The following is a 26,990-nucleotide window of genomic DNA, read 5'->3' on the forward strand; positions in this document are numbered from 1 at the left end:
TCATTTCAGTGCTCACGCGGGCACAGGCGGAGCGAGAGGACAAACCTCTCAAACCCCTACCTGCTGCACGAGCTGCCCTGGGGAACGTGACCCCCGCGCTTCTCGCGAAGGCTCAGGATTCTGACCCGACCTTAGCTACTCCTCGGGAGCACGCGAAGTCGGGGAAGGTGAAGCTGAGCGGGAAGCATGGGAGGTCAAAGTTCCTCAGGGACAAGAAGTTGCTCTACCGTGAGTTCAGCAACCAAGAAGGTACATTCAAACAGGTTGTCGTGCCTCGCGAGTTTCGCGAGGGTGTCATGGCAACGGCACACGACTCGATTCTGGGAGGTCATCTTGGTACCAAGAAGACCACGGATCGTGTCTGGCGCCACTTTTACTGGCCAGGCATCTGCACGGATGTCCGACGTTTCTGTGCGTCCTGCGATAAGTGCCAGAAGGTGGTTGCCAAAGGAAGGGTGAGGAAGGTCCCCTTAGAGAAGATGCCGCTCATCGACGAACCCTTTCGTCGGGTGGCAGTGGACATCATCGGGCCCATCTTGCCTGCGTCTGAGGACGGAAACAGATACATTTTGACCATGGTGGACTACGCTACTCGATACCCAGAGGCGATCCCTCTGAAATCGATTGAAGCCACGCGAGTAGCTGAGGCTCTGGTTACTATGTGGTCCCGGCTGGGAATTCCATCAGAGGTACTCACCGACAGAGGCACGCAGTTCACGGGAGGAGTGATGGCGGAGGCAGCACGACTGCTATCACTGGAGCAGCACTTCACCACTCCTTACCATGCTCAGTGCAACGGACTGGTGGAAAGGTTCAATGGCACCTTGAAGACCATGCTGAGGAAACTAGCTCAGGAGAAACCACGCACGTGGGACAGGTACATCCCAGCATTGCTTTTTGCATACCGCGAGGTTCCTCAGGAGAGCTTGGGTTTTTCCCCATTTGAGTTGTTGTACGGCAGACAGGTACGCGGTCCCATGGCTATCCTGCGTCAGGCTTGGACGGACGAAGAAGCTGACGAGGAGGTGCAGACGACAGCGACCTACATCGTAGAACTCAGGAACAGGATTGAAGAGACCTGCAAATTGGCTCAAGAGAACCTGGGAAGAGCAGCACAGCGTTACGCGCGAGGATTCGACCGCAAGGCACGGCCGCGCAGCTTCAAGATTGGAGAACGGGTGTTGCTACTTCTACCTGTCAAACACAACAAGCTACAACTGCAGTGGCAAGGACCTTTTGAGGTGACAGCGAAAGTGGGCCAGAACGACTACAGGATCATGATGCACGGGAAAGCACGCCTGTACCACGCCAACCTGCTGCGCGCCTACATAGAGAGGACGGCCTGCGGGGAGAAGAACAAAGACCAGAAGAACAAAGACAAGAAGACAGAGAAGGTTGCAGTCATCAGGGGTGAAACGAGGGGTTGCTCGTTCTTGAGGACGACCTTTCTGTCTGGCAACAGACCATCAACCTCTGCAATATCTTCAGGTTGCAAGGTTGGCAAACGCCAGACTTATGCGCTGGGCGTTGATTCTCCAACCGTACCAATTCACGGTACGCGTCATTCCGGGCGCCAACAATGTTGGAGCTGACTTTCTCTCTCGGGCTGTAGAGGAGAACATGACTGTGAGCGAAACCGAGGTTTCGTCTTGAAGAGGGGAGGTGTGTCACGATCGGGTGACAGAGACCAAGAAAGCGTCACTCAGTGGAGTGCCTGTTCTGGGTCAATGTATGATAGAAAGCGCCTGTGCGTGATATTGGACACAGCAGAGTTTTTGCTGACAGTGCTCCCGAGCACGGATGTTTTGAAACGCACGAGCTTCACAGTGCAGGTTTCTGCTGTCATAGGGCTGACGGTTTTTTTCGCTGACAGCGCGCACGGGATTTTCAGGGATTGAGTTTCTCGTGTCTTTTTCCTGCTTGGGGAGGCAAAACTGTGTATAGCTGGACTGGTTTGGTGACAAGGTCAGTCACGTGTATTTGGCTAGGTGGTCTGTCAGAGACTCAAGGACGACACACTTGACACCCAGCGGCAGAAGGGGAAGGATCGTATACACAGTTTCTAGAGTATGATGGTTTTTCACCGAGTATTATATTCGGCACTCTAGGGGAACTTCCACTAGTTTTTCCTTTCTCCCTGCCACGTATTTTGCTGAGGACAAGTCGTCAATTTTCCTTCGTCGGCGATGGCTTTCGCATAAGGATTCGACAAGGGGTTCTGGACGGTTTTGGTCACTGTTGACGAACAGAGGCTGGTCCAGGGAGGAAGCGGACTTTGCTTCCATTGAGAGTACAATCATAGGCTTTTGAGGTAATAAATCATTATTTAACGCTGTTGATGAGTCTGTGTTGTGGAATGAAATACTCTCTGTTGTTCTTTCCAGGTTAGCGCATAATTTACTCTCTGTGACGCTAAAATACTAATCTGTATATGGTTTTTGCAGATAGGGAGAGAAGGACGGAAAATGGCTGTTTTGTTGTTGTAAAAAGTCAGTTTTGTGCAGGCCCACGTGCTCGATGAGATATTTAAAGATGACATGTTTTAAGGTGGTGGGTGAGGGGTAGCTGACATGTTTAGTGCACCGATGCTTTCTGTTTGCAGCCTTCCTTCGTTCGTTCGTTTCGTTCGTTCGTTACGTTCCCGTAACATCGGCACGGCTGACTCTGGCGGGAACTGTTGAGGCTACGCTAACCAGGAGACCGGCTAACCAGGAGACCGGCTAACCAGCGGACCGGCTAACCAGCGAACCGGCTAACCAGCGGACCGGCTAACCAGCGAACCGACTAACCAGCATACCGGCTAAGCAGCAGCAGCAGAGATAAAGCTAAGTGCACCATGTCGTACGCACCCCGTTGACCACCGTTGTCTTTTCGTATCTATGATTTCATTGGAGTAGTGACAACGTGGGGTGTGTGACACCTGCACGAACTAGAGCTTTTCGAACAGAACATTCTCATTTCGACTGTATTTACACGGGTTCAGCGTGTTACTATAATTTTCTACATAGTACTGGCATTTTGTCAGTGAACACTGGTTTTTTACGTGTTGAGAACGTAAAAGGAACATATTTTGAGTGAAGGCTCGAGGGAGGTGGAGAGTTTATACATAAACAGGCGTCTGAAACTTATACTTTTGTTGACTCTATTTAATTGTATGCCTGCGAGAGTGGATCGTGGTGTGGTTAGTTAATTAGTAGTAATTAACCGGTTCATAATCACCTTGAGTGATATATTGAAACGTGACAATCGTGAATGGATTCTTCCTAACACCCATTCACCTGTACACTTTTTCTCAAGTCATCTTTTTTCTCTTCAAAATGTTATAAATGGCATTTTAATTTCTGTACGATGAAATGTCTACTCCCTTCCATTACCTGTGTCATCGTTCTCCGGGAAACGTAAGAATTTGCAAAAAGACAACAAGGAATCCAAGCACTTTGTTTGCGTTCCTTACAACCCACCTGTCAGCTCCTTGTCAGTATGTTTGCTTTGTTGCTGTTGATGGTGTGTGTGTGTGTGTGTGTGTGTGTGTGTGTGTGTGTGTGTGTGTGTGTGTGTGTGTATGCGTCCGTGCGTGCGTGCGCACGCGTCTATGCGTGTATGTGTGCATGCGTGTGTATTTTTGTTAGAGAGAAAGAACAAAAATGTGTAGCCTATAGGCCCATTGCAGAAACTCAAGTTATCAACAGCATTTCTACTCGGCGCGCGCGGTATGAGAATCACGGGTCGTAACTCTCTGGAATTGGTCATCCGCCGCCATGTTGGATGCCTTGCACGATCTCTGACAGTGCTTGAGCGTTGGGTGGCGACTCGACAAAAGTGAAAATGACACGTTGTGTGGCCAAAAACTGCAGTGAGCAGGCACACTTTAGGATCCCTAAAGTTGTTTACCATCAGGGTGACAACTAATTTTGATGCAGGCGCTAACATTTTTAAAAAATATTAATTTATTACCTGTACCATTATTGCTGCACTAAAACTAAAACTAAATGTTAGTTCCTTGTAGACTTTTTTAATATAAGATTTACTTTTGACTTTTGTTGTTGTCATAAATTTACACTTTTTGGTTTTGTTTGTTCTACAGGTTCAAAAGGCTATTATCATCTCATGAACCGAGTCAAACATTGTCGATGAGTCGTACGGGTCTATGCCGTCGATATCTTTCAGTTTCTCAACATATCGGGCTCTTACAATCGGCACAAGACTGTCAATGTACTTCCCAACTTCCAGCTTTTGAGCCTTGACGGTTGTTTTCTTCATTTTGTCTGCATACACAGTGACTGAAATACGCAAAAAGAACAAGAGTGCAATGAAGAAAACTAACAAAGACGGCATCCAATATGGCGGCGCGAAGAGAGTATGAGCGGAGTTGTGCCCTTTAGGGCTAAAGCTAGCCGATCCATTTGATAACGTCACGCCGAGTAAGAAGAATGAATTGGACCTATATCTGTGTGTGTGTGTGTGTGTGTATGTGCGTGCGTGTGTGTGTGCGTGTGTTTTGTGTGCATGAAGGGTGTGTGTGTGTGTGTAAGTGTGTAAGTGTGTGTGCATAAGAGAGAGAGGGAAAAGAGAGAGAGAGTGTGTGTATATGTGTGTGTGTGTGTGTGTGTGTGTGTGTGTGTGTGTGTGTGTGTGTGTGTGTGTGTGTGTGTGTGTGTGTGAATCACGCCGTGTGTTATTATTATTATTCAAGAATTATGCACCGCCGTGAGCCTGTGCCATTTAATGTCTATGAAGTTTCCGCCTGACAAGGACACCTTTACTTCCCCTTTCTTTGGCTGCTGTCACGGTCACCCCACCCCCGCTCTTCTGAGCAACTTTCTCTCCACGGCCTGTCGTTGGGGATTTTAGTCTGTCAAGATTTGTTCCGATGTGTGTGTGGTTATGAAAGATTGTGAGGGCAAATGTTGGTGCATGTACTAACATAGAGTTAGTGCCAGGTAGTTGACGCGTAGGCTTTTTTCGATGCTTACGTTACCAAGAGAAAAGAGAGCTGGGTAGGGAGGAAAATTCTTGCATCTTATTGACCTGAGGGACGAAAAAGTCTTTCAACATAATGTTGAAAGACTAAGTTTTGAAGACAAAAACAAAGTTTTGAGAGAACACGCACACATACTCTCTCTCTCTCTCTCTCTCTCTCTCTCTCTCTCTCTCTCTCTCTCTCTCTCTCTCTCTCTCTCTCTCTCTCTCTCTCTCTCTCTCTCTTTCTCTATCTCTCTGTCTCTCTCGTATTCTCTCGAGGGCTCAGGACTCTCTATTTCTCTAGTTCTCTCTCTCTCTCTACTCTTACACACCCACTCCAACAAATCCCACCTGACAGATTTTTGCTTACTTATTGACTCCTGAAGCCCAACACCCAGCGCAGACGCCAGTCATCAAAGACAAGAAGATGTGACACGGGGAGGTCACGGCTAATTAAGCCCTGTGTGTGAGGTCATACTGCAGCAAGGACAAGAGAGGGGAGTGAGACAGTTCCCTTGCTCTTCTCACTGGTTGATCATGTTCTGACAACACCCAACAAATGTGTGTTCCTCTCGTGACAGATGACACGCTCTAAACCGGTGTGGGGCCCCATTTTCTCGCGTCATATCACCAGAAAGTCCATTCATATCTCTCTCTTCTCCAGTCTCCAGTCCGTGTCATCGTTCACTGCGCGTTGTCTTGTCTTTTCCTAATAGTGCATGAAGTGGGGGTACACTTTGAGTGTGGGTGCACTTTGAACTATTCTCTTGCGTGTATTTAAAACAGTTCCGTGAAAGCAACCAGTAGTGAACCTTCGACTAATGTTTCATGTATAAAGAAAGGCAACAGAACGTCCCAGTCGAACGCTTGAAAGTCAGCGCGTACGCACGCACGCACGCACGCACGCACACGTACACACGCATACACACATGCATCTGGTTTAGTTCAGTTAGCTTGGGTTTCAATCATGCTAATGCTTATACCTTCGACAGTGTGTCTGTCTCACTCTGAGAGATAAAGAGGAATGAGGGGATATGTGGTGGAGGGAATGGGAGAAGAATTATACTTAGAATAGAGACAGAAGACGATTGGAGTAAAAGAGAGAGAGAGAGAGAGAGAGAGAGAGAGAGAGAGAGAGAGAGAGAGAGAGAGACACACACACACACACACACACACACACACACACACACACACACGTCAGCTGACGAAACATCTGTCCACATCCCCGACCCTGGCTTATTACCTTGAGGCCAAGTCACACATAGCCCGCATTAATTCACACGTATATTCCAAGTGTACCGTAAATAAGTCCGCATATATAAGCACTGACGCAGACCTTCACCGCGAAGCTGACCGCAATTTGATCGTTAATAAAAACTCCAACATGTATGTATGAATACGGACCAATACCGAGTGGATGATGGTAGACTGTAGGTGGATATAGATACCGGCAACAGCTGCTCTTTCAACAGTCAGGTGTCACACGCAGGTTTTTCACCTGTTATGTACATGTATTCAATTTACAAATACACTCATTTCCTGTTAGTGGCGACGAACAATTTCACAATGACTTCATTCAGTTCAGCACTTGTCTGGCAAATGTTCCAACCACTCGGTGAAGCTGTATATGAATGTCCTGTACACCTGTTATAGTACATGTATATATTTGTAAATGTATAGATGTCTATGTGTAATAAAAACCCGTAGTCTGGGTTTGTTATCCTTTTATACATGTGTGTAGGTAATCTGTAATTTCATCGACACCCCCCCCCCCTCCCAACCCTATTTAATCTTCCCAAACAAGTAAAATTAAGCACTCGTTTTGATATTTCAAATGTCTTCCCGCGTATCTGTAAGCCTTAAACTAAACGAAAACATGTTCAGATTGGCGAAGGCACGCCACAACTGAAAGGTGCATCTCAGTTTCTTCTTCTTTTCGTCGCATCTCAATTCCGATGACAATAAGACACAGCATTATTCATTTAATTGAGCACGTTAGAGCCGAGGGGAACCTGCTACAGCATGTGCGTAATACAAGCCAATCCCTTAAGGGGTAGCTAAGAAAAGTCAACATAATAACATTCAATTTTAATGAAGCCCTGCGCGAGTGTGGTACATGTAGTGCTGGAGTGGTGAATATAGATCGGGTTACTTCACTTTTTTACAGTTTGCATCCCTCATCTGCGACAGTCGTTTTAGAAAAAAAACCACTTTGAGAGGGTTTGATGAGGGACATGTGCATGTGTGTGTGTGTGTGTGAGGGGATGGAGGGTGGGGGGTAGAGGGTTGGTAGGGGTGGAGCTGTGAGAGGGCGGCGGGGGGGGGTGGGGGGGTGTGGAGAGAGCAGGAGGGTTGTAGACAGACGCACAGACAGCCATAGACCAAAAGGCAGACACATGAAATATACATTCACAGGCAAACATCCACCTTCGGTGTGTAGACTCGTACTTACAAATTATGCTATTGCTGATTGCGCATGCACGAATACCAATAGACGTGTTTCCTTATTTCTCAATTCGTGTTATCTAATTGAGTTGAACAGAGCTTGGGAAGTACGTGTTTAACACCATAAAACGAAAGTTTTAAAGGTGCATGAGTGGGTATGTGTACAAAGCATCGCGAAACAAAAAGCAAGCCGAAACCTACAATATTTAAAAGGTTACTATTCTAAAAGTAAGGCATGCACCGGTGACCTGAGAAATTGGCGCCCGCAAACATTACCAGCCTTTTCTACCAAAGTTGCTGAGTTACGCATAACCTCAAATGACATCGTTTGTACCCCATGTCACTAGCAGATCAGTCTTTATGAAAGTAACTCTTTCATACAGGCTCTAAGACTGATCACCTTGAACCAAAGCATAACTGAGCGATGTCCTCCAAATACGCACAGGTACGATGCAAGCATCCCCTCAGACGTTTCTCCATAACGACCAGACAGAGCAGGCTAAGCGTGCGGTTTACAGGGTCCCCACTGGTTTTTAGAAACAAAATTCCATGACTTTTTTATGACTTTCCATGAGCCTCAATAACATTTTCCATGACTAGATCCACAGGTCGCCATTTCCGAACACGCAAACTTTTTACGTCTTGTCACGGGTGCGTATCGCTAGCGCTACGTGTCATTTGTGCTACGTGTCATTTGTCCTACGTGTCATTTGTGCTACGTGCCGCTATCGCTACGTTGATTAGTGCTACAAATAATTTGTCGATGAGTCGCTATCATTCGTTCATTTTTCATTTCATTTTTTTTTCATTTTCATTACTTTATTGTCCCATCGCTGGGAAATTCGGGTCGCTTCCTCCCAGTGAAAAGCTAGCAGCAACGGAGTCGCGCTACCCAGGTGTCTGCGTGTTTAGGTGTATTCAGCCACCTGCACTTATGGCAGAATGACCAAGGTCTTTTACGTGCCATTGTGATGACACGGGGGTGGGACATGGCTTCCGTCTCTGGGTCTGCACATAAAGTTGACCCGTGTCCGTCCCGGCCCGAATTCGAACCTGCGACCTTCCGATCACAAATCCAGTGCTCTACCATCTGAGCTACCGGGCTACGTGTCGACAGCACTACATCTTTTAGCGCTACGTGTCATTATCGCTACGTGTCAATACCACTACTAGTACTGACGACTCTCTCTTTCTCCTTTCGCTCTCACTCCTGGTTTGTGTATGTGTATAATTATGTATGTCGGTGTATGTGTGTGCGTGTGTGTGTCTGTTTCAGTGTGTGTGTGTGTGTGTGTGTGTGTGTGTGTGTGTGTGTGTGTGTGTGTGTGTGTGTGTGTGACTCTCTCTCTCTCTCTCTCTCTCACTCGCTCGCTCACTCACTCTGTCTCCGAGTCTCTCTCTCTCTCTCACTCTGTCTCCGAGTCTCTCTCTCTCTCTCTCTCTCTCTCTCTCTCTCTCTCTCTCTCTCTCTCTCTCTCTCTGAAGGAATATTTTGTTGTTCCTTTCACTTTGCCAGAGATTTGTAATTTTCGGAAGAAAGTCTCTGCATGATTTTCACTTGTTTCTTTCGGATTTTGATCTTCTTAGAAAAAAAAGGGCTTTGCTTTTGACAAATTGTAAGACAATGTTATTGCATATATTTTTACTAGAATATTGACACAAGGTATAACCGAGGATATTGAAACCTTTCCTTCTCTCCCAAATTCTTTTATGAAATGAGAGGGGGGGGAGAGAGAGAGAGGGGGTGGGGGGGATTGACAGACAGACAGACAGAGAAAGCGCGAGAAAGCGGAAGAGAGAGACAGTTAACAGAGAGAGAGAGAGAGAGGGATGGAGGGTGCTTTTTATTTTATGGTTGGTTGGTTTTAGTTCTTAATGCACTGTTTTTGACAATAGTTTTCATTCGGTAAAAGGCAAATTCAATTCTCTCTCTCTCTCCCTCTCTCCCTCCCTCCCTCCCCCCCTCTCTCTCTCTCTCTCTCTCTCTCTCTCTCTCTCTCTTTCATTACACACACACACACGCACAAACGCACACGTATCCACGGTATCGTACACACAAACTCACACACAGAAAAACATCCGTGTATGTATATACGGTATCATGCGAGAGAGAGAGAGAGAGAGAGAGAGAGAGAGAGAGAGAGAGAGAGAGAGAGGTACAGAGGTGGGAGCGGGAAAGAGCGAGCGAGAAAGAAAGAGCGAGAAAAGACAGAAAGACAGATGGAGAGAGAGAGGGGGAGGAGAGCGGGAGAGACAAGGAGAGAGCGATTTTAAAGAGGTACAGAGAAAGAGAGAGAGAGAGAGAGAGAGAGAGAGAGAGGGAGGAGAGAGAGAGAGAGAGAGAGAGAGAGAGAGAGAGAGAGAGAGAGAGAGAGCGAGCTCAGAATGGTTTATTATACTAAGGCCACAGACTCATATACAAACCAAGGGGGATGGGGGAAGAACAAAATCAATAAAACAAACCACACACCAACAACAACCATGAAATAAATACGTTGTGACGAGAGAGAGAGAGAGAGAGAGAGAGAGAGAGAGAGAGAGAGAGAGAGAGAGAGAGAGACAGAGAGAGAGAGAGACAGACAGAGAGACAGACACACACAGGCAGAGACAGACAGATCCGACAGACAGCCATGCAGACAATATATATACACACTCACACGCAAACACAAAGGACTGGGTGGCCGAGGGGTAACGCACTTGCCTCGGAAGCGAGAGGTTGCGAGTTCGACCCTGGGTCAGGGCGTTAGCAATTTTCTCCCCCCTTTCCTAACCTAGGTGGTGGGTTAAGTGCTAGTCTTTCGGATGAGACGAAAAACCGAGGTCCCTTCGACTTCGTGTACACTACATTGGGGTGTGCACGTTAAAGATCCCACGATTGACAAAAGGGTCTTTCCTGGCAAAATTGTATAGGCATAGATAAAAATGTCCACCATATACCCGTGTGACTTGGAATAAAGGCCGTGAAAGGTGAATGCTCGCCCTAATAGGCTTGAGGTTTGCTGGCCGATGTGAATGCGTGATATATTGTGTAAAAAATTCCATCTCACACGGCAGAAATTAATATGTAAAGCGCATTGAGCATATACAGGGTGTACCACAAAAAGAGGGACAAAAAGAAACTGTAATAGTTTCTACAAATACAAGAATTTTCGCAAGATTTTTTTCACCAGATGTGGACAACATCTCAAATTTTTATTATACCAAAGCATTTCGAAATCGAAGAACATTTGGTTGCTCGTCAGTAATTGATGACATGTTCAATCCAGGCCCCGCGCTGCTGGATGACGTGGGCCACAAAAAGAGGGACAAAATCAAACTCTCATATTTTCTAAGAAAATAATTGTTTCTTTCTGATTTTCAGGTGATATATCCAGAAGACCTGTAAGTTTTATCTGACAGAAGAATGGACCCCTACGATCACTTTTCCGTCGAAGAGAGGACCAAGATTGTGGAACTGTATTTGGCAACTAAGTCGCCTACTCTGGTTCAAAGACAGTTTCGACGCGAACACCCTGGAAAGAAAATACCACATCGTCATACTATCACACGCTTGGTTGATAAGTTCAGAAACACTGGTAGTGTGGTTAACAACAACAAAGGACATTCTGGTCAGAAAGAAACAATTATTTTCTTAGAAAATATGAGAGTTTGATTTTGTCCCTCTTTTTGTGGCCCACCCTGTATATGATTATGCGCTATAGCAAATGGCCATTATTATTATTATTATTATAAAGGGAAGTGTCTGCCGTTTGAACATGTAGTATAGTGCTATCGACACGTAGCACTATCGACACGTAGCGCTACAGTACATTGGTTTTTCGATATCGACACGTAGTTCTATTGAGACGTAGTGATAATGGCACGTGTGAATTGTGGCAATAGCACTACGTGCCGATAGCACTACTGTTTTGGGCAATTTGTGTCGATAGCACTACAGAAAATAGCGCAAACGATACGTAGCACAAATGACACGTAGCGCTAGCGGGACGCACCGTCTTGTCACTGCCAGTTTTGACACTGGCTTGCTTTGCACTTAATTTGAGTCAGTTTCTACGCAGTGTCTCTTCGACAAGCAAGTCAAGCATTTGCTACGCAGTCAGGTTATCGGTAATGTTTGCTGGTCCTGTCATTTCACTAAACTGGACCAGCCACTGTTTGTATCCATCTGCACTTTCGTAAATTCCGTTTCGTAACCGTCACTGTGACTTGACGAACTGTCATTTTTTTCACCGCGATACACAGTTCATAGCGAAGATCTTCCTCGGTAATTCGTTCCAATTCCGCATACTTTTTGTTGTCAAGAAACAACTCGAAAGAAAGTTTAAAACTCATCATCCTCCATCTTGCTTGTCGAAGCGCTAAAGTACTTTATCGATGCAAAAACAAAAGCAGAAAACTTCGACGAAACCGACTCAAATGCAGCGCAGACGACACGACGAGATAACGGAAGGAAGTGAGCCTCGCTTTGGCTCAAGTGCCGTTAAAAATACCGTTATTCTCGTATGCAAATACGAACGAGAAGTTGGTCATACGAACAAGCCTTGTGCTGGCGACGCAAATCGCCGCTGGCTGGGCGACAAAAATCGCTGCTGGCGTGCTGAAAGTTATTTTTTTTTTCTTTCTTATTTTTGTTTAATTCCATGACTTTCCATGGCTTGAATTGAAATTCCATGACTTTCCAGGCCTGGAAAATTAAAAATCAAATTCCATGACTTTCCAGGTTGACCTGTACGAACCCTGCGTTTACACTCGCCTCGTAAAGACACTGGGCGACATATATGTCGGGTCAACCGATCAATCAATCAATCGTAGTTCAGGTCAACTTAAACTTGGCTGGAAAGAGACGAGAGCTGTCCCTGTGACACAGACATGACACCACCAACACAACTCGATTTCTCGGGACCACTTGCACTCCAACTTTCTCCACCTTCACCCGGTAGTGTCACAGACAGACAGACAGACAGACTCCAAGCATCGGTTAATGTGTGAATGATATTTGCGTGCGCAAAGGCCAGGGAGAGTAAATGAAAAGAACACTTTACTAGAGACCTAACTTGGTTACTGATGTGTCCACTTTTGTTTAAATGTTTACTAGAGACGTGTAATGTTGGCATGCATCTCTGGTCGTAACGACTGCAAAACAAGGGGCGCTGCAACCGCTGACCTTCTGCCTATTTTGTGTCCACAAATACAGTTAGATAACAAGAAAACTACAAAAACATGTTTCCCGCAGAACTATCATCCTGGATATTTCGATAGACAGCTCAGAAATGTGGCTCTGCGAGGTTTTATCAAAAAAATAATATTATTCTGCATTATTGTTCTGATACGCAGGTCGGTGTTGCATGTAAGACTGTTACAGATACACCGCCATTCCGCGTCTATCTTCATATTATAAAGTTATAATATTATAATATTATAAGGTATAATATTATAAAGTTATGCATGTCTACTACTTTCACTGGTCTACTGTCTTGTGTGCAAGTGGCCCGGTAACCAGGCGCTAACGTGTGACATGCAGGGGCGCATTCCTCTGTCTTGCAACACGCCACAAGACCTTTCACGTCCCATTGTTTGCCTACATCTGAAGCAAACACCCACACCCACAAAAAGAACACGATGGGGAAAAAACACAGACACACAACCGTACAGCATAAAAAGATCTCTCTCTCTCTCTCTCTCTCTCTCTCTCTCTCTCTCTCTCTCTCTCTCTCTCTCTCTCTCTCTCTCTCTCTCTCTCTCTCCTCTCTCTCTCTCTCTCTCTCTCTCTCTCTCTCTCTCTCTCTCTCTCTCTCAGCATGCCTCCCGACACTCATTCTTCACAGATGCACAAACCAAAACACCCCATATTTGCTCACACCCCCACCCCTCCACCCAAAGTCCACCACCCTCAGTACTCAACATTCCTGAGTACTGCACCCCCCCCCCCCCCCCCCCCCCCCCCCAAACAGGAGCAAACTCAGGCATGTAATCTACAAGACAAGGCTTCCCACTCCAAACGAATTTACCTGTCAAGGGGGAAAGAAGGGGCAATTTTGTGCAAAAGGAGAGGGGGGGGGAGGATGGTGGGGGGGGGGGGGGGTACCGAAGGAAAGGGGGGGGGGGGCGGGGGCGCACCAGGTAACAGTGGATGAAAACAGAATACGAGGTTAGCACCTGGAACCAAAATCTGGCGCAGACAAAAAGAATGCTGCAGACAAAAAAAAGATTATCTTTACAGTCAAAACCCAAGTTGCACCAGAAATAGCTTTCTCACGTGAATCCTGAAGCTGTTGTGATGTTGCATGTCGCCTGATTTATGTCGAAATACGAAACCGTTGCAAGAAAATATAAACAAACAAACCCCCAGAAGATAATTGCACAACGAGCAATTCTGAGGTAGGCTGGCGTCACGCAACGATCTGTACGGATCATTTGGGTCGCGAAATGCTCACGCGTGCCTGTGTGTGTGTGTCTGCGGGCGTAATAGAGTACATGCGTGCGTGCGTACATGCGTGTGTGTGTTTTTGAGTGTGTTTGTGAGTGTGCTTGTGTGCGTCTATGTGTGTCTGACTGTTTATGTTATTGTGCGGATATTAATGCATGTATAAAGTGTCCTTTCACAAGTCCAAATCACAGCTTTCGTCTGTCTAAAAGCAAAGTCTAGATATCATTTCCCCCACAAACAAAAATTCTAAATTACGAAGCACACGGTTCGTTAGGTCCAGCCAAAGCCTGAAACGGATACCCAACAGCTTTACAGTTGTAATCAGCCTCGCTCGCGGGTACTTTTTTCTTTAGTATAGTACAGAAATTGAAACTGGGTACATACCTTTTTCTTCATAACCGGTATGGCCACAGCAATCTATTCGCAACGTAACAAAGCTCGTCTCTCGCAATACGGAACAGGCGATAACAACGATTTCCGTGACTGGTTTCAATGATGCGACACATTAGCTGCGTGTTTATCACATCACCCCAACCCTCCCCTCTAAGATGTTCTTTTACAGGTACCATCCGTCCCGTGTATATATAGTCAAAACTTGACTAAATGTAAAAATGTAGGGGTTGCTTGGAAGAATGGCATTGCGAGTTGGGTGTGTTAGTAGGGGAAGAAAGTAAACAACTCCAAACCCTCGACATACCTACAGTACTCGAAGGAGAAAAGACAAAATGACAAGGGTGCCGAACCATGCCCGCAAATATCACTCAGTTACGGACCTCTGCTTCTAAAATCACGCCGGCAGCTGCGATGTTACATGTTGACGACAGAATGTTTTGTCGACGATTTAGTTTTTGTTTATAAATTCATAGCCATCCTGACAGACAAAGGACCTTGAGGGAAAAGCTGTTCAAAATAAACAACAGCCAGATATTACGACGAAAGAAGGAACAGCTCAATTCTGGTGCGAGAACAGACGGCTATACTTGTATCAGTGACTGCGAAAATAGCATCCAAAAGCGAACCACGCGCTTGAAACCATTCGAGCGGTTTTCAACAGCACAACTGTTATGAGGGCATCAGTTGACTGGCATCATCATTCGCCTAAAAATCATGCCATTCTTTGTGGTTTGTTGCCTGTGCAGATAACATCTTACTCAGCACTCCCTGACAACGCAGAACTTGCTACACTGTCCATAAAACCTGCAAGTGTTTTCCCGCCGTCACAGGTATGAACTCAGGTACATCTGTATTAGCTTGGTGCCCAGGTAAGCCTCCGTTAGTGTGAGCATAGGTGGAAAAATGAAAGGTGGTATGACAGCATACACACAACACGATGATTAACATCGTCAATATCAGCAAAGTGCGCGCTCTCTCTCTCTTCCCGAGCGGCTACAAACCGCTGTCTGTCTATCTGTCTCTCTCTCTCTAATAATAAAAGTGAATACTAAGGTCACTCCAAAAAAAAAAAAGCCACACACTAAAAAAACAAAGTCAGACCAACGGGAAACTTCTCATACTTTGAGTTCATACACACATCAAGCACGGCAGGAAGTCGACACGGAAAAGCCAAAACGGAATAGTATAATGGACAAGGCAGACCAAACAAATCTCTTCAAATCCGCCCATTGTTGACCCATGAGATTATGGGCCAAAGCTACAGTTCAGCAAACAATTCGCTGTATGGCGAACACGCTGAAAGGCTTATATGTGTAGCTATCCCCGTTATACCTATCCCGAGTTATCACCGTGTGACCCCGAGAAGGCATGCGGCCGACTCAGTGCCAGTTCTTTTTTTTGCCCACGCCCACGGGCTTCAACCACAGACATACTAACATCTGGACGGACGAAGGACAGTGCAATTGGCGGACGGCACACGCACGCACGCACGCACGCACGCCCGCCCGCGCACACACACACACACACACACACATACACGGCGACACGCTGAGAGAGGAACACATGAAGCATCCACACACACACAAAAGACAAGATACACAATAGCTCGGAAAATCTTTGGTGCGCAGCCGGTAATTTCCGCGCATATGTAAATTCCGCGCTTGTAAAATACATGTATGCTCCGCGCAATATCGGGTTGTAACTTCCGCGCACGAATTACTGGTTCGGCTCATACAACTTGCGCGCGTACTCACAGTCCCTACGGTTAGCACTTTTCACCGACCCTCAGATCGACGGGGTGAGGACCACAAATGGATGTGAGTCCTTCCACAGACATTTTAACGATCAGTTTTACGTGTCTCATCCCAACATACACGAATTCATGCAGAAACTGAAAGAGGTGCAAACAATCACATACGTTAAAATCAGCACAATCAACAATCAAAAATTTGCCGGCCATGCTGTGACTTCCCCCCTCTTGTACCTTTGCTGCAGTCTCTGTGACTGTGATACCAGACACCCGAAATTTCTGTAATTTCTGTTATATAATAAGTGAACAAAATATTCTTATACGCATGGTTTAAGTCTTCATTCGTTTTTATCGACTTGTCTGTGTAATAAAGACGTGTTCAATATATAGATATACAAGTGTCAGTTTTCATGGATATACAAGTGTCAGTTGTTAATGTCTCAATGTCTCACATTTGACCGAGCAAAGACACGCGCGCTAGTTTCACATCACATTTTGCTAAAACACGCGCGCATCTTACATATACACCACGCGCGGGAGTTTCACATGCGCGGAAGCTTCAAAATTGGGAAAGTGCGCGGAGTGTTCATGCACCCCTTTGGTGCGGTGTTAAGAAATCATACCAAAAAGATTGCGATACGCGATAGTAAACGGAATGAAAACACCTGAAATAATCCTGATCATGGGAAAGGGCAGCTATTCAACGCCTTCCAAGATGGAACATGTATGTCTACAAAACGCCAAGACAGGAACATGACTTTGAAGTAAGTGCTCTAAATAAAGAGACAACAGTTACAGTAGGTGAGAGTTAGGCGGAACCAGTACCATGGCAACTCAGAGACTAACGGGCATTCATCCTCACATACTTTCACTCAGGATCAAAGTCATTGTTCATCTAAATGTTTCTTATGCTCTCGTGATCCTGGAGACTTATTCCACCAAACTCTTCACTTACTGTTTACCAGTTTAGTGTCGTTGTATATATTTTCTTCGATCGTGTCACTACTGCTCGCGCCTCACGTTTCATTCATACTGACTGTTCGTGTTTCTTTCGCATCTTGTTCATTTGCTAAACCTGACAATTCGCCAAATTTCTGACAACTACACATCCAAAACGTATTTAAACGTTGTTCATACGAGACTTTTTTTTTTACACTGCACATCGATAGTAGTCGTCTTTTCACAACTTTAAAAGTACACACAAAAAAACACGTTTTCAATGACTTGAATATAATAATCATATACGCAGTTTGATAAACACGGAATAAATGCGATGTCATATGAAATGTATGCATGACGGCAAGTCACAGCAAGGAGCTGCTTGTGTTGTGACACACACGTCATGGCAAATGTGAATGCTGTCTGTGATTGTCACGCCCTGTGGGTGAGATTAAAACAATGTAGGCCTACTTCACACTCACGCGTTTATAACCTGTTACCAGGTTATCTCTATCTATCATGAAAGCGAAATGAACCAAACAGACACTAGAAATAGCCAAAAACTCTCCTAGCTCGGAATTTTCGCTTTCGCTCAAAGGCACACCACAGACTTTCACTAATCTTGTTGCATCAGCCATGGACAGACTGGTTACTTCTCCGAGGCTACATCTGCCCTCCACACACACACACCTCGCCAAACCTGGAGGCAATGCAGGCCCATCTACTGAAGTCAAGATAAACAGCGTCATTATATACCTGGTGTTTACAGTCTTGCTCAATAGCAGATCAATTTGCCGAGAATCAGCACTGATCAGACCCTGGCATGGGGTGCATGAAAAGTAACTGCCATGGAGAGAAGATTTATCATAATGTGGATAGCGGCACTGCTTGGTCCGCGGCCAGGACAGTCATGTATGCAATGAGTGCGAGAATCTCAGTCAAACCACCAGTGTTCTCACGAAAAGCAATGCTTGCGAAAAGGAGGCGGATCAAAGTCACAAAGTGCAATCTGTTAAATGTACCCATGAAGACGAAGAACACTGTTTCAGCATAAAACGAACTTTGATCAAATATATTCAAAATATATTTACTCGTATTCACCCAGGATCCTTCTTCGACCTTCAGTTTTATCTTCTACTTTTTAGGATTAAAATCATGTGTACATGTATTGCAACCAAAAGAAAGGATCTCAGTCTGATCCGAAAACGAGTAAGAGTTTTTGCTCCTATGAATAAGCATAATCACGCTTTGTTCATAAGCTGCGGTACGCATCTGGCGGGGGTCGCTTCCAAACGACTGGACACAACGTAATTCCCGGATCGTGCCCAGCAGGAAATCTGGTCCACACAGCAAGAGGAAGCGATGGACATTGGCTTTGCGCTGTTTTCCAACTGAGAGCATGAGGTTTAACGCCTTCACAGCTTTGCTGTATATTTTATTGCTATCTTGCTACCCTGACCTGCTGAGAGATAAAAAAAAATAAATAAAAAATCCGCCGCACGATTTGCGGTCGAGCAGAAAGCGCGAAGCCGTTTCTTGATGAATAGCACCTTTGGCTTGATGACTTCGTGCAACTGTTCCCGTTAGGTAATGATGAGGATGTGATCAATTACCCAAAGCATGGAATCCCTCTGATTAATTCCCTCTGTGCTTCGCATTAACATTCATGCCATCCCCATTGGAATTCGGTTGGGGGAGGGGGGGGATGATGGGTAAAAGATTTCAACATCCTGTTTTTTGGCATTCACTCTACCGCTCTTCACTGGTTTAGTTCATATCAACAGGGCCGTAGTCAGTATGTGTCTGTCAATAATCTCTCATCTCCTCCATCTCCTCTCTGTTTCGGCGTTCCCCGGGGATCAGTTCTAGGCCCAGTTTTATTTGTACTATACACCACTCCTCTCTCTGCCGTCATCAAGCAACACGCAGTCAATCACTACCTCTTTGCAGACGACACACAACTCCAACAAGCATGCAAGCCTACAGAAATCCAAGCGGTGACGCACACTCTCCAAAACTGCACTTCAGATATTAAATCATGGATGACAAACAATATGCTCAAGTTAAATGATGACAAGACTGAATTTCTTCTTTTCTCTGGAGCTTCCTGTTCGACCACTTCCCTTCCAGCCTCCATCACAGTAGGTTCTAGTGACATTTCTCTCTCTGATAGTGCTAGGAATCTTGGGTTCATCATGGACTCCCACCTCTCAATGAAACAACACATCAAAAAAGTCTGTCAGACATGTTACTTTGAGATCAGAAGAATAGGTTCCATAAGAAAATTTCTCACTGTTGATGCCACTAAAACTCTCGTTACATCCTGCATTCTGTCCAGATTAGATTACTGCAACTCCCTTCTCATAGGCTGCCCTGACTCCACTCTCCAACCCTTGCAAAAAGTACAACACTCTGCTGCACGTCTCATTTTCAGAGCACAGCATCGACAACCCTGCACTCCTCTCATGAAAGAACTTCACTGGCTTCCTGTATCTGAACGTATTAGGTATAAAGCTGCCTGCTTCTGCTACAATATCATCTCTGAATCGGCACCTGCCTATCTTTCTGAACTGGTCTCTCTCTACACTCCCTCTCGCACCCTTCGTTCTTCTGATGATGCTCGACTTCTCTGTCAAGGTCGCTTTAAACGCAAGGCTCATGGCTTCCGCACGTTTTCGTATTATGGACCTCAGTTATGGAATTCACTCCCCTTTCAATTACGTCACTCTCCATCCATTTCATCTTTTAAGTCCAATTTGAAAACTCACTTGTTCCAACAACACTACGGATAGTTCCTTAGTATAGAGTCTGGGGATGTGAGATGTGCATGATGTGTTGTTTGAATCTGACAGTGATTGTATGATTTTTGTATACATGTATTGTTGTCCCGCGCTTTGAACTTTTGATAAGGCGCTTTATAAATGCCCGTTATTATTATTATTATTATCCGGGCAGCCTCCTGTTTCCAAGTAGTGCAGTTTGTTCATAAGTCAAGACAACAGCGCGCGGCATATCAAACGTACCATTAATTCTCTTCTTGTTGCGGTTGCCGCCTATAAGATGAGAGCAATATCAAAATATGCCTTATAAAACTTCAAAGTTAGTCAATCATAAGTATTTACTACTCGGTCTACAAATGTTTGGAAGCTGTAAAGCACAACAGACTGTGTTGTCAGAAGAAAGGCTGAACAGCACGATTTAAATCAGGATCAACCTATTCACCACCTTCGCGGGGCCAGGCCTCAACGAGCAATTAAGCACCACAGCTAACCAGCCACAGAAACCACACCACAAAGACCAGACACCACAGACGAAAAGGTCGAAGGATCAAAGCGAAGAAGAAAAGTTCTCGAGTGTCGAATCTGGCCTTAAACAAACCCAGCACCTGCTTTCCTGGAGACACCATCTACCTGCAATCTGGGTGCTCAGCTCGCACTCTTCGCTATGTTTTGCTAAACCTGTTTAAACAAGCCCTAATCCTTAGAACGATAGAGAAGGATTAGTTGCTTTGAATTCGTTGTCCTATTAGCTATTTTAAAATCTTCGAGAGTTTAAAGAATAACAATTTTTCTAAATTCGTGGCTGTTTTTGTTAGTTTTAAATCTTGTGAGTTATGAGAAATGTTAACTCTTCCAACAGGGACTGGCGCAGAAAACAAATGATTATGAAGGACAACTATATAAAGTAACTATATAAATACCAAACGTGAACCTACTGTTCAATAATAAAGGTATCGGTCCTATCGTAACGAGTGTGGTTGTGGAGGTAAGCGGGTTAGTGCTCAAACCGCAGTCAAAACTTTGTGTGATTTCTAAAACGACAGCCAGAGAGAGGAACAACAAGAGAGATACAGGCCGAAAAAGGGGGATAGCAGCAGAGAAGCGAGAGATGAAAAGAGGAAATAAACATGTCGCGTAAGGAGAAAATACAACATTTAGTCAAGCTCAGTCGAACTCACAGAATGAAACTGAACGCATGGAATTTTTTTCCGCAACATCGTACACTCGTAGCATCGTCTGTCCACCGCTCGTGGCAAAGGCAGCGAAATTAACAATCCAGAAAAGCGCGGTAGCGGTTGCGCTGAGGAGGATAGCCCGCTTTTCTATATCTCTATTCTTTGTAACTCTCTGAACGTGTTTTTAATCCAAACATATCATATCTATATGTTTTTGGAATCAGGAACGGACAAGGAATAAGATGAAATTGTTTTTAAATCGATTTCGGAAATTTATTTTTAATCATAATTTCTATATTTTTAATTTTCAGAGCTTGTTTTTAGTCTGAATATAACATAATTATATGTTTTTGGAATCAGAAAATGATGAAGAATACGATAAACGTAATTTTGGATCGTTTTATAAATAAAAACAATTAATTACAATTTTCAGATTTTTAATGACGAAAGTCATTAATTAATTTGTAAGCCTCCAAGCTAAAATGCAATACTAAAGTCCGGCCTTCGTCGAAGATTGCTTGGCCAAAATTTCAATCAATTTGATTGAAAAATGAGGGTGTGACAGTGCTGCCTCAACTTTTACAAAAAGCCGGATATGACGTCATCAAAGACATTTATCGAAAAACTGGAAAAAAAAGTCGAGGGATATCAATTATCATACCCATGAACTCTCATGAAAAATTTCATACAGATCGGTCCAGTAGTTTACTCTGAATCGCTCTACACACACAAACACACACACACACACACACACAGAGACAGACACACACACACACACATACATCGTCTCGATTCCCCCCTCTATGTTAAAACATTTAGTCAAAACTTGACTAAATGTAAAAAGAGGATGGGGGGGGGGGGGGGGAATGAAAGAACGAGATAGCTATAGAAAGAGAGATCTAAAATGAGAGAGAGAGAGAGAGACACACACACACACACACACACACAAACACACACACACACACACACACACACACACATATAAATGACTGTATTTTGCAATGCGGTCAATGAGAGAAGCCAGGGAAGACAGGTGTTGCCAGGGGAAGTTTAGTCAGTAATGCTGCCATGAACACCAATGCCGTAAAATGCCCTTTCACATGCGCTGCCTCCGCACTATGTAAATGTACGCTATTCTCTATGTGAATCTTTGCTATCAGCATTATCTCTGGGATCATACAGTCAATCCCCCGAATTCTTCTCCTTTCATAAACACTTTGGTCTGAATTTCAACATACTGTGTCGCGAAGGTGGTGTGTGTGTGTGTGTGTCAGTGTGCGCGTGTTCGTGCGTGCGCGCGTGTGTGTGTGTGTGTCTGTGTGTGTGTGTGTGTGTGTGTGTGTGTGTGTGTGTGTGTGCGTGTTCGTGCGTGTTCGTGCGTGCGTGTGTGTGTCTCTGTTTGTGTACGCATGCGCGAGAGAGAGACGGAGACAGACAGATCAACTGTAAGACATACAGTGAGGCGAGGTCATAAGAATATTAATTTCACATAATACACCGGCCTTGTTAATGTTATGATGTAGCGTCAGAGAGAGAGAGAGAGAGAGAGAGAGAGAGAGAGAGAGAGAGAGAGAGAGAGAGAGAGAGAGAGAGAGACAGAGAGAGAGAGAGACAGACAAAGAGAGACAGACAAAGAGAGACTGAGACAGACAGAGACAGAGAGAGACAGAGACAGAGACAGACAGAGAATTACAAAAGGCCATGGCCTGTTGCGAAGAACGCAAAACACTATCTTGGGGAAAGTGACTATCCGCCTAGGCTGACTGTGAATGTGATGACAAAACCTGTCAGAAGGCGTCACGCATGTATGTTTTACGACACTTGGATTCCCTAGAGCTCTGTGGGCCCCAGCGGGAGACCAGGCTGGAACGATAGTCTATTAAAGAGATATTTTCAACCAGAAAACTATAATTCTATAGAGATATTTTCAACAAGAAAACAAGTGCATTTGGCGACTTCAGGTTATTGTTTGACTTGCTCTGCTCCAATACGAGCTGAGACTCACGACGTAAGAGTTGAGTTCTGACAAAGCCTTTGGATAATAAATTATCATACTCTCGCACGAAGCTAGGTCGGGCGACTTTTGATTGATACCCTCCGAACCGACTTCATGGACTCCGGGAGAGATGAAACATAAAACGTCGTGAAACAGTCCCTTTTAAAGTTACCATTTTACTACAACTTACAGAGGTAAATCTAACAAAATGAGAGAGAGAGAGAGAGACAACCTCACTGGACTGTAAATCTTATCCAATCCAATCCAATCCAATCTAATTTAAAAACAAGTCGCGTAAGGCGAAAATACAACATTTAGTCAAGCTCAGTCGAACTCACAGAATGAAACTGAACGCATGGAATTTTTTCCGCAAGACCGTACACTCGTAGCATCGTCTGTCCAACGCTTGTGGCAAAGGCAGTGAAATTAACAATCCAGAAAAGCGCGGTAGCGGTTGCGCTGAGGAGGATAGCACGCTTTTCTATATATTTATTCTTTTTAACTCTCTGAACGTGTTTTTAATCCAAACATATCATATCTATGTTTTTGGAATCAGGAACGGACAAGGAATAAGATGAAATTGCTTTTAAATCGATTTCGGAAATTTAATTTTAATCATAATTTTTATATTTTTAATTTTCAGAGCTTGTTTTTAATCCGATTATAACATATTTATATGTTTTTGGACTCAGAAAATGATGAAGAATACAATAAACGTAATTTTGGATCCTTTTATAAAAAATTAATTTTTATTACAATTTTCAGATTTTTAATGACCAGTCATTAATTAATTTTTAAGCCTCCAAGCTGAAATGCAATACCAAAATCCGGCCTTCGTCGAAGATTGCTTGGCCAAAATTTCAATCAATTTTATTGAAAAATGAGGGTGTGACAGTGCCGCCTCAACCTTTACAAAATGACGGATATGACGTCATCAAAGACATTTATCGATAAACTGAAAAAAAAACTCTAGGGATATCATACCCAGGAACTCTCATGAACAATTTCATAAAGATCGGTCCAGTAGTTTACTCTGAATCGCTCTACACACACACACACACACAGACAGACACACACACACACATACACCACGAACCTCGTCTCGATTCCCCCCTCTATGTTAAAACATTTAGTCAAAACTTGACTAAATGTAAAAAGCTACATCAGCACATGTGATCACGACGCGTGACCGTCCAGAGTGTGACAGACCGAGTCAGTTTCTGTGGGGTCACTTTCGCCCTGACCTGGATTTGTAAACACGACTTGAAGGGCTGGCCACTCCCACCTCCCACTTAGCGTGGTAATGGTCTATGTCACTTTTCCTCCTTGGATTTCACGCTCTTGTTAGCATAGAGCCTTCGTGTGTTCCTGCTTATTATACGCTACTAGAGCCTTTGTGTTTCTGGTGATACTGTTAGAGCCTTTCTGTGTTTCTGGTGATACTGTTAGAGCCTTTCTGTGTTTCTGGTGATACTGTTAGAGCTTTTCTGTGTTCCACTGCTTGCTGTAGTGAGAAAGAGAAAGTGTGACAAATGACCTCATCGATCTTCACTGCCAACGGGATTGCCTATACTCGTATACTATAAATGTATGGATCAAAGTTTAACCCGTGTGTTGAAAGGGCTTGTAAATCTATTGTCAGGTTTGCACAATCACTGACTGAAATGCAACACAATGATTAACATTTTCTGAACAACAGACGAAAACGAAAAAAGTATGGTTTGTTGCGGCCTAACATTTTCACTTCTAAAAACATATTCTTTGCAATTTGAACATCACGTAACGCTGTCAAGGGGTGATTAATTTTGACAGCGCGTTCACACCAGTCTTATTATTATAGTTGTTTGTTCCCCTTTCAGACATTGTAACGGTTACAAAAAGCTGCGTGCAAACAGGTAAACCACTGCCGGGTAGGAGATTATCCCCTTCCAATGACAGAATGACAACGAAAGACAGACAGCCAGCCAGACAGACAAAGAAAGCCAGCCAGCCGCACGCACGCACGCACACACACTACATCGCATACTACACCAGATAAAACAAACTCCAAGCTACACCACACTAGTCTAATACCCTATCCTATATATTCCTATCAACAATAAGCAGAAGACTTACCCTGCGGGATAGGCGATGGTACCGTTCACAGGGTCACACGAAAACGCGGCATTGCTTGACACTGTCAAACCAAGAACTCGCTCCAACGTCAACTGGAACAGAACACCAACCACTTCAGTACGTTTCATGCAACACACACTTTCGACTCACACAAAATCTTAACAACAACAACAACAACAACAACAACAACAACAACAACAACAACAACAACAACAACAACAAATTTACTACCGCTCCGGGAAAGAGAGAGCGCTCCCGTAACCCGTCGTCACCGATCGCAACAACAACAACAACAACAACAACAACAACAACAACAACAACAACAACAACAACAACAACAACAACAACAAGGCAAAGCGGCTAAGAGGTTGAAGGGAAAAGATGAGTTGGAGAAGGAAAAGAGAGGACAAGAGGGAATGAGCTAAGCTTGCACTATGCATTTATAAGAACCATGCTGAAAATATATAAAGCAAACCCAGCATAATTATATTTAACACGAATTTTGTTTTTAAGTTGTCTTCACATTTGCAAAAATTACATACCCATACCACTTTTCCAAAATATTCCTGCAACATACATCCTACAGATTGTTTTCTATGATGGATTATGCCAACAGCTGTGTTAGCACTCACTCTGTTTGCATGCATTGCACCTGTCTCTACCGTAACACCAGCCGAGCCCTCACCTGGCAATGTAAACTGTGATTACCTGTGCGCTTCTACACAATTTGCATTGAGACCGATTTACCTGAAATAACCATACCTCTTAAAGCATGCATGCAAGTCAAAATACCAAAAACGAAAGCTTCATTTCTACGAATTATCGTTATCTATCGAGTACGTTTGATACGTGCAGAAAAAGGTACAGCAGTTCCTTTAGGTGATCTTGTGACATTAGGTGATCTTGTGTAACCGATTTTGTTTGAAAGAAATGTCTAAAATCATTAATAAAACACGAGTCAAAATCGTGACATATATATATGAAACAGAACAGCCACATCGTACTCTTCAGCTGTGAAGACATGGATAATGTTGTTTTACAAAGTCGCCCAAGCAGGTCTTTGCGATCAACCAAACAAACAAACAAATAGTTGTTGACCAGTTTAAAGCACGCCACTCATGTTGGCTCTTATTCTAACGGGCTGGTATTCCATTTGTAGCACGTATTTCTCAACATATCGGTACCTAGCAAAGCTTTAGAAACGACAATGTGACGATATGTAGAGAAGTTAGAACGTCGTCGCTTGGACTTCATGTATCCCTGTGACGAAAGGTCATTTGCCATGAGCAAACCTTTTCGTTGTTTCCAAGGGTTTCCTTTCACGGCAGGTACATTTCATCAAGTAAAACTTTCTTTCTTTCTTTATTTGGTGTTTAACGTCGTTTTCAACCACGAAGGTTATATCGCGACGGGGAAAGGGGGGAGATGGGATAGAGCCACTTGTCAATTGTTTCTTGTTCACAAAAGCACTAATCAAAAATTTGCTCCAGGGGCTTGCAACGTAGTACAATATATTACCTTACCGGGAGAATGTAAGTTTCCAGTACAAAGGACTAAACATTTCTTACATACTGCTTGACTAAAATCTTTACAAAAATTGACTATATTCTATACAAGAAACACTTAACAAGGGTAAAAGGAGAAACAGAATCCGTTAGTCGCCTCTTACGACATGCTGGGGAGCATCGGGTAAATTCTTCCCCCTAGCCCGCGGGGGGTATCAAGTAAAACAATGCGTGAATGATTACACCGGCACATTACATAAACGTAAAGACTGGCATGTGAACATCACACGTTTATATCAATAGACGATGTTTGGAAATAATTCTGTTTGTATGGGTTGTGAAAGAGTGAATACCCTTGCTTTTTCAGGGACAAACAAATCCGCACGTGCACCTTGTCCACGTGTTTCTGACACACCCTTCTTTGGTGATTGGTCCGTGCAATGTGTGTCCCCCCTAAAAGCAAGGGTATTCACTCTTTCACAACCCATACAAACCCGACACGG

At 44.3% G+C, this 26,990-nt stretch overlaps 1 protein-coding gene across 3 annotated transcripts in view; it reads right to left on the reverse strand.

Moving 5' to 3' along the window:
* Positions 1-26,990, reverse strand: part of LOC138952902 (mitogen-activated protein kinase-binding protein 1-like) — a 154,865-nt gene that overhangs the window by 115,437 nt on the left and 12,438 nt on the right. For all 3 annotated transcript variants that reach the window (XM_070324653.1, XM_070324651.1, XM_070324652.1), the window contains exon 2: positions 24,983-25,074. In XM_070324653.1, coding sequence (XP_070180754.1) covers positions 24,983-25,074 — 92 coding nt within the window. The remainder of the gene's footprint in view (positions 1-24,982; positions 25,075-26,990) is intronic.

The sequence above is a fragment of the Littorina saxatilis genome, linkage group LG17, assembly GCF_037325665.1.
Source record: "Littorina saxatilis isolate snail1 linkage group LG17, US_GU_Lsax_2.0, whole genome shotgun sequence".
NCBI lineage: Eukaryota > Metazoa > Mollusca > Gastropoda > Littorinimorpha > Littorinidae > Littorina > Littorina saxatilis.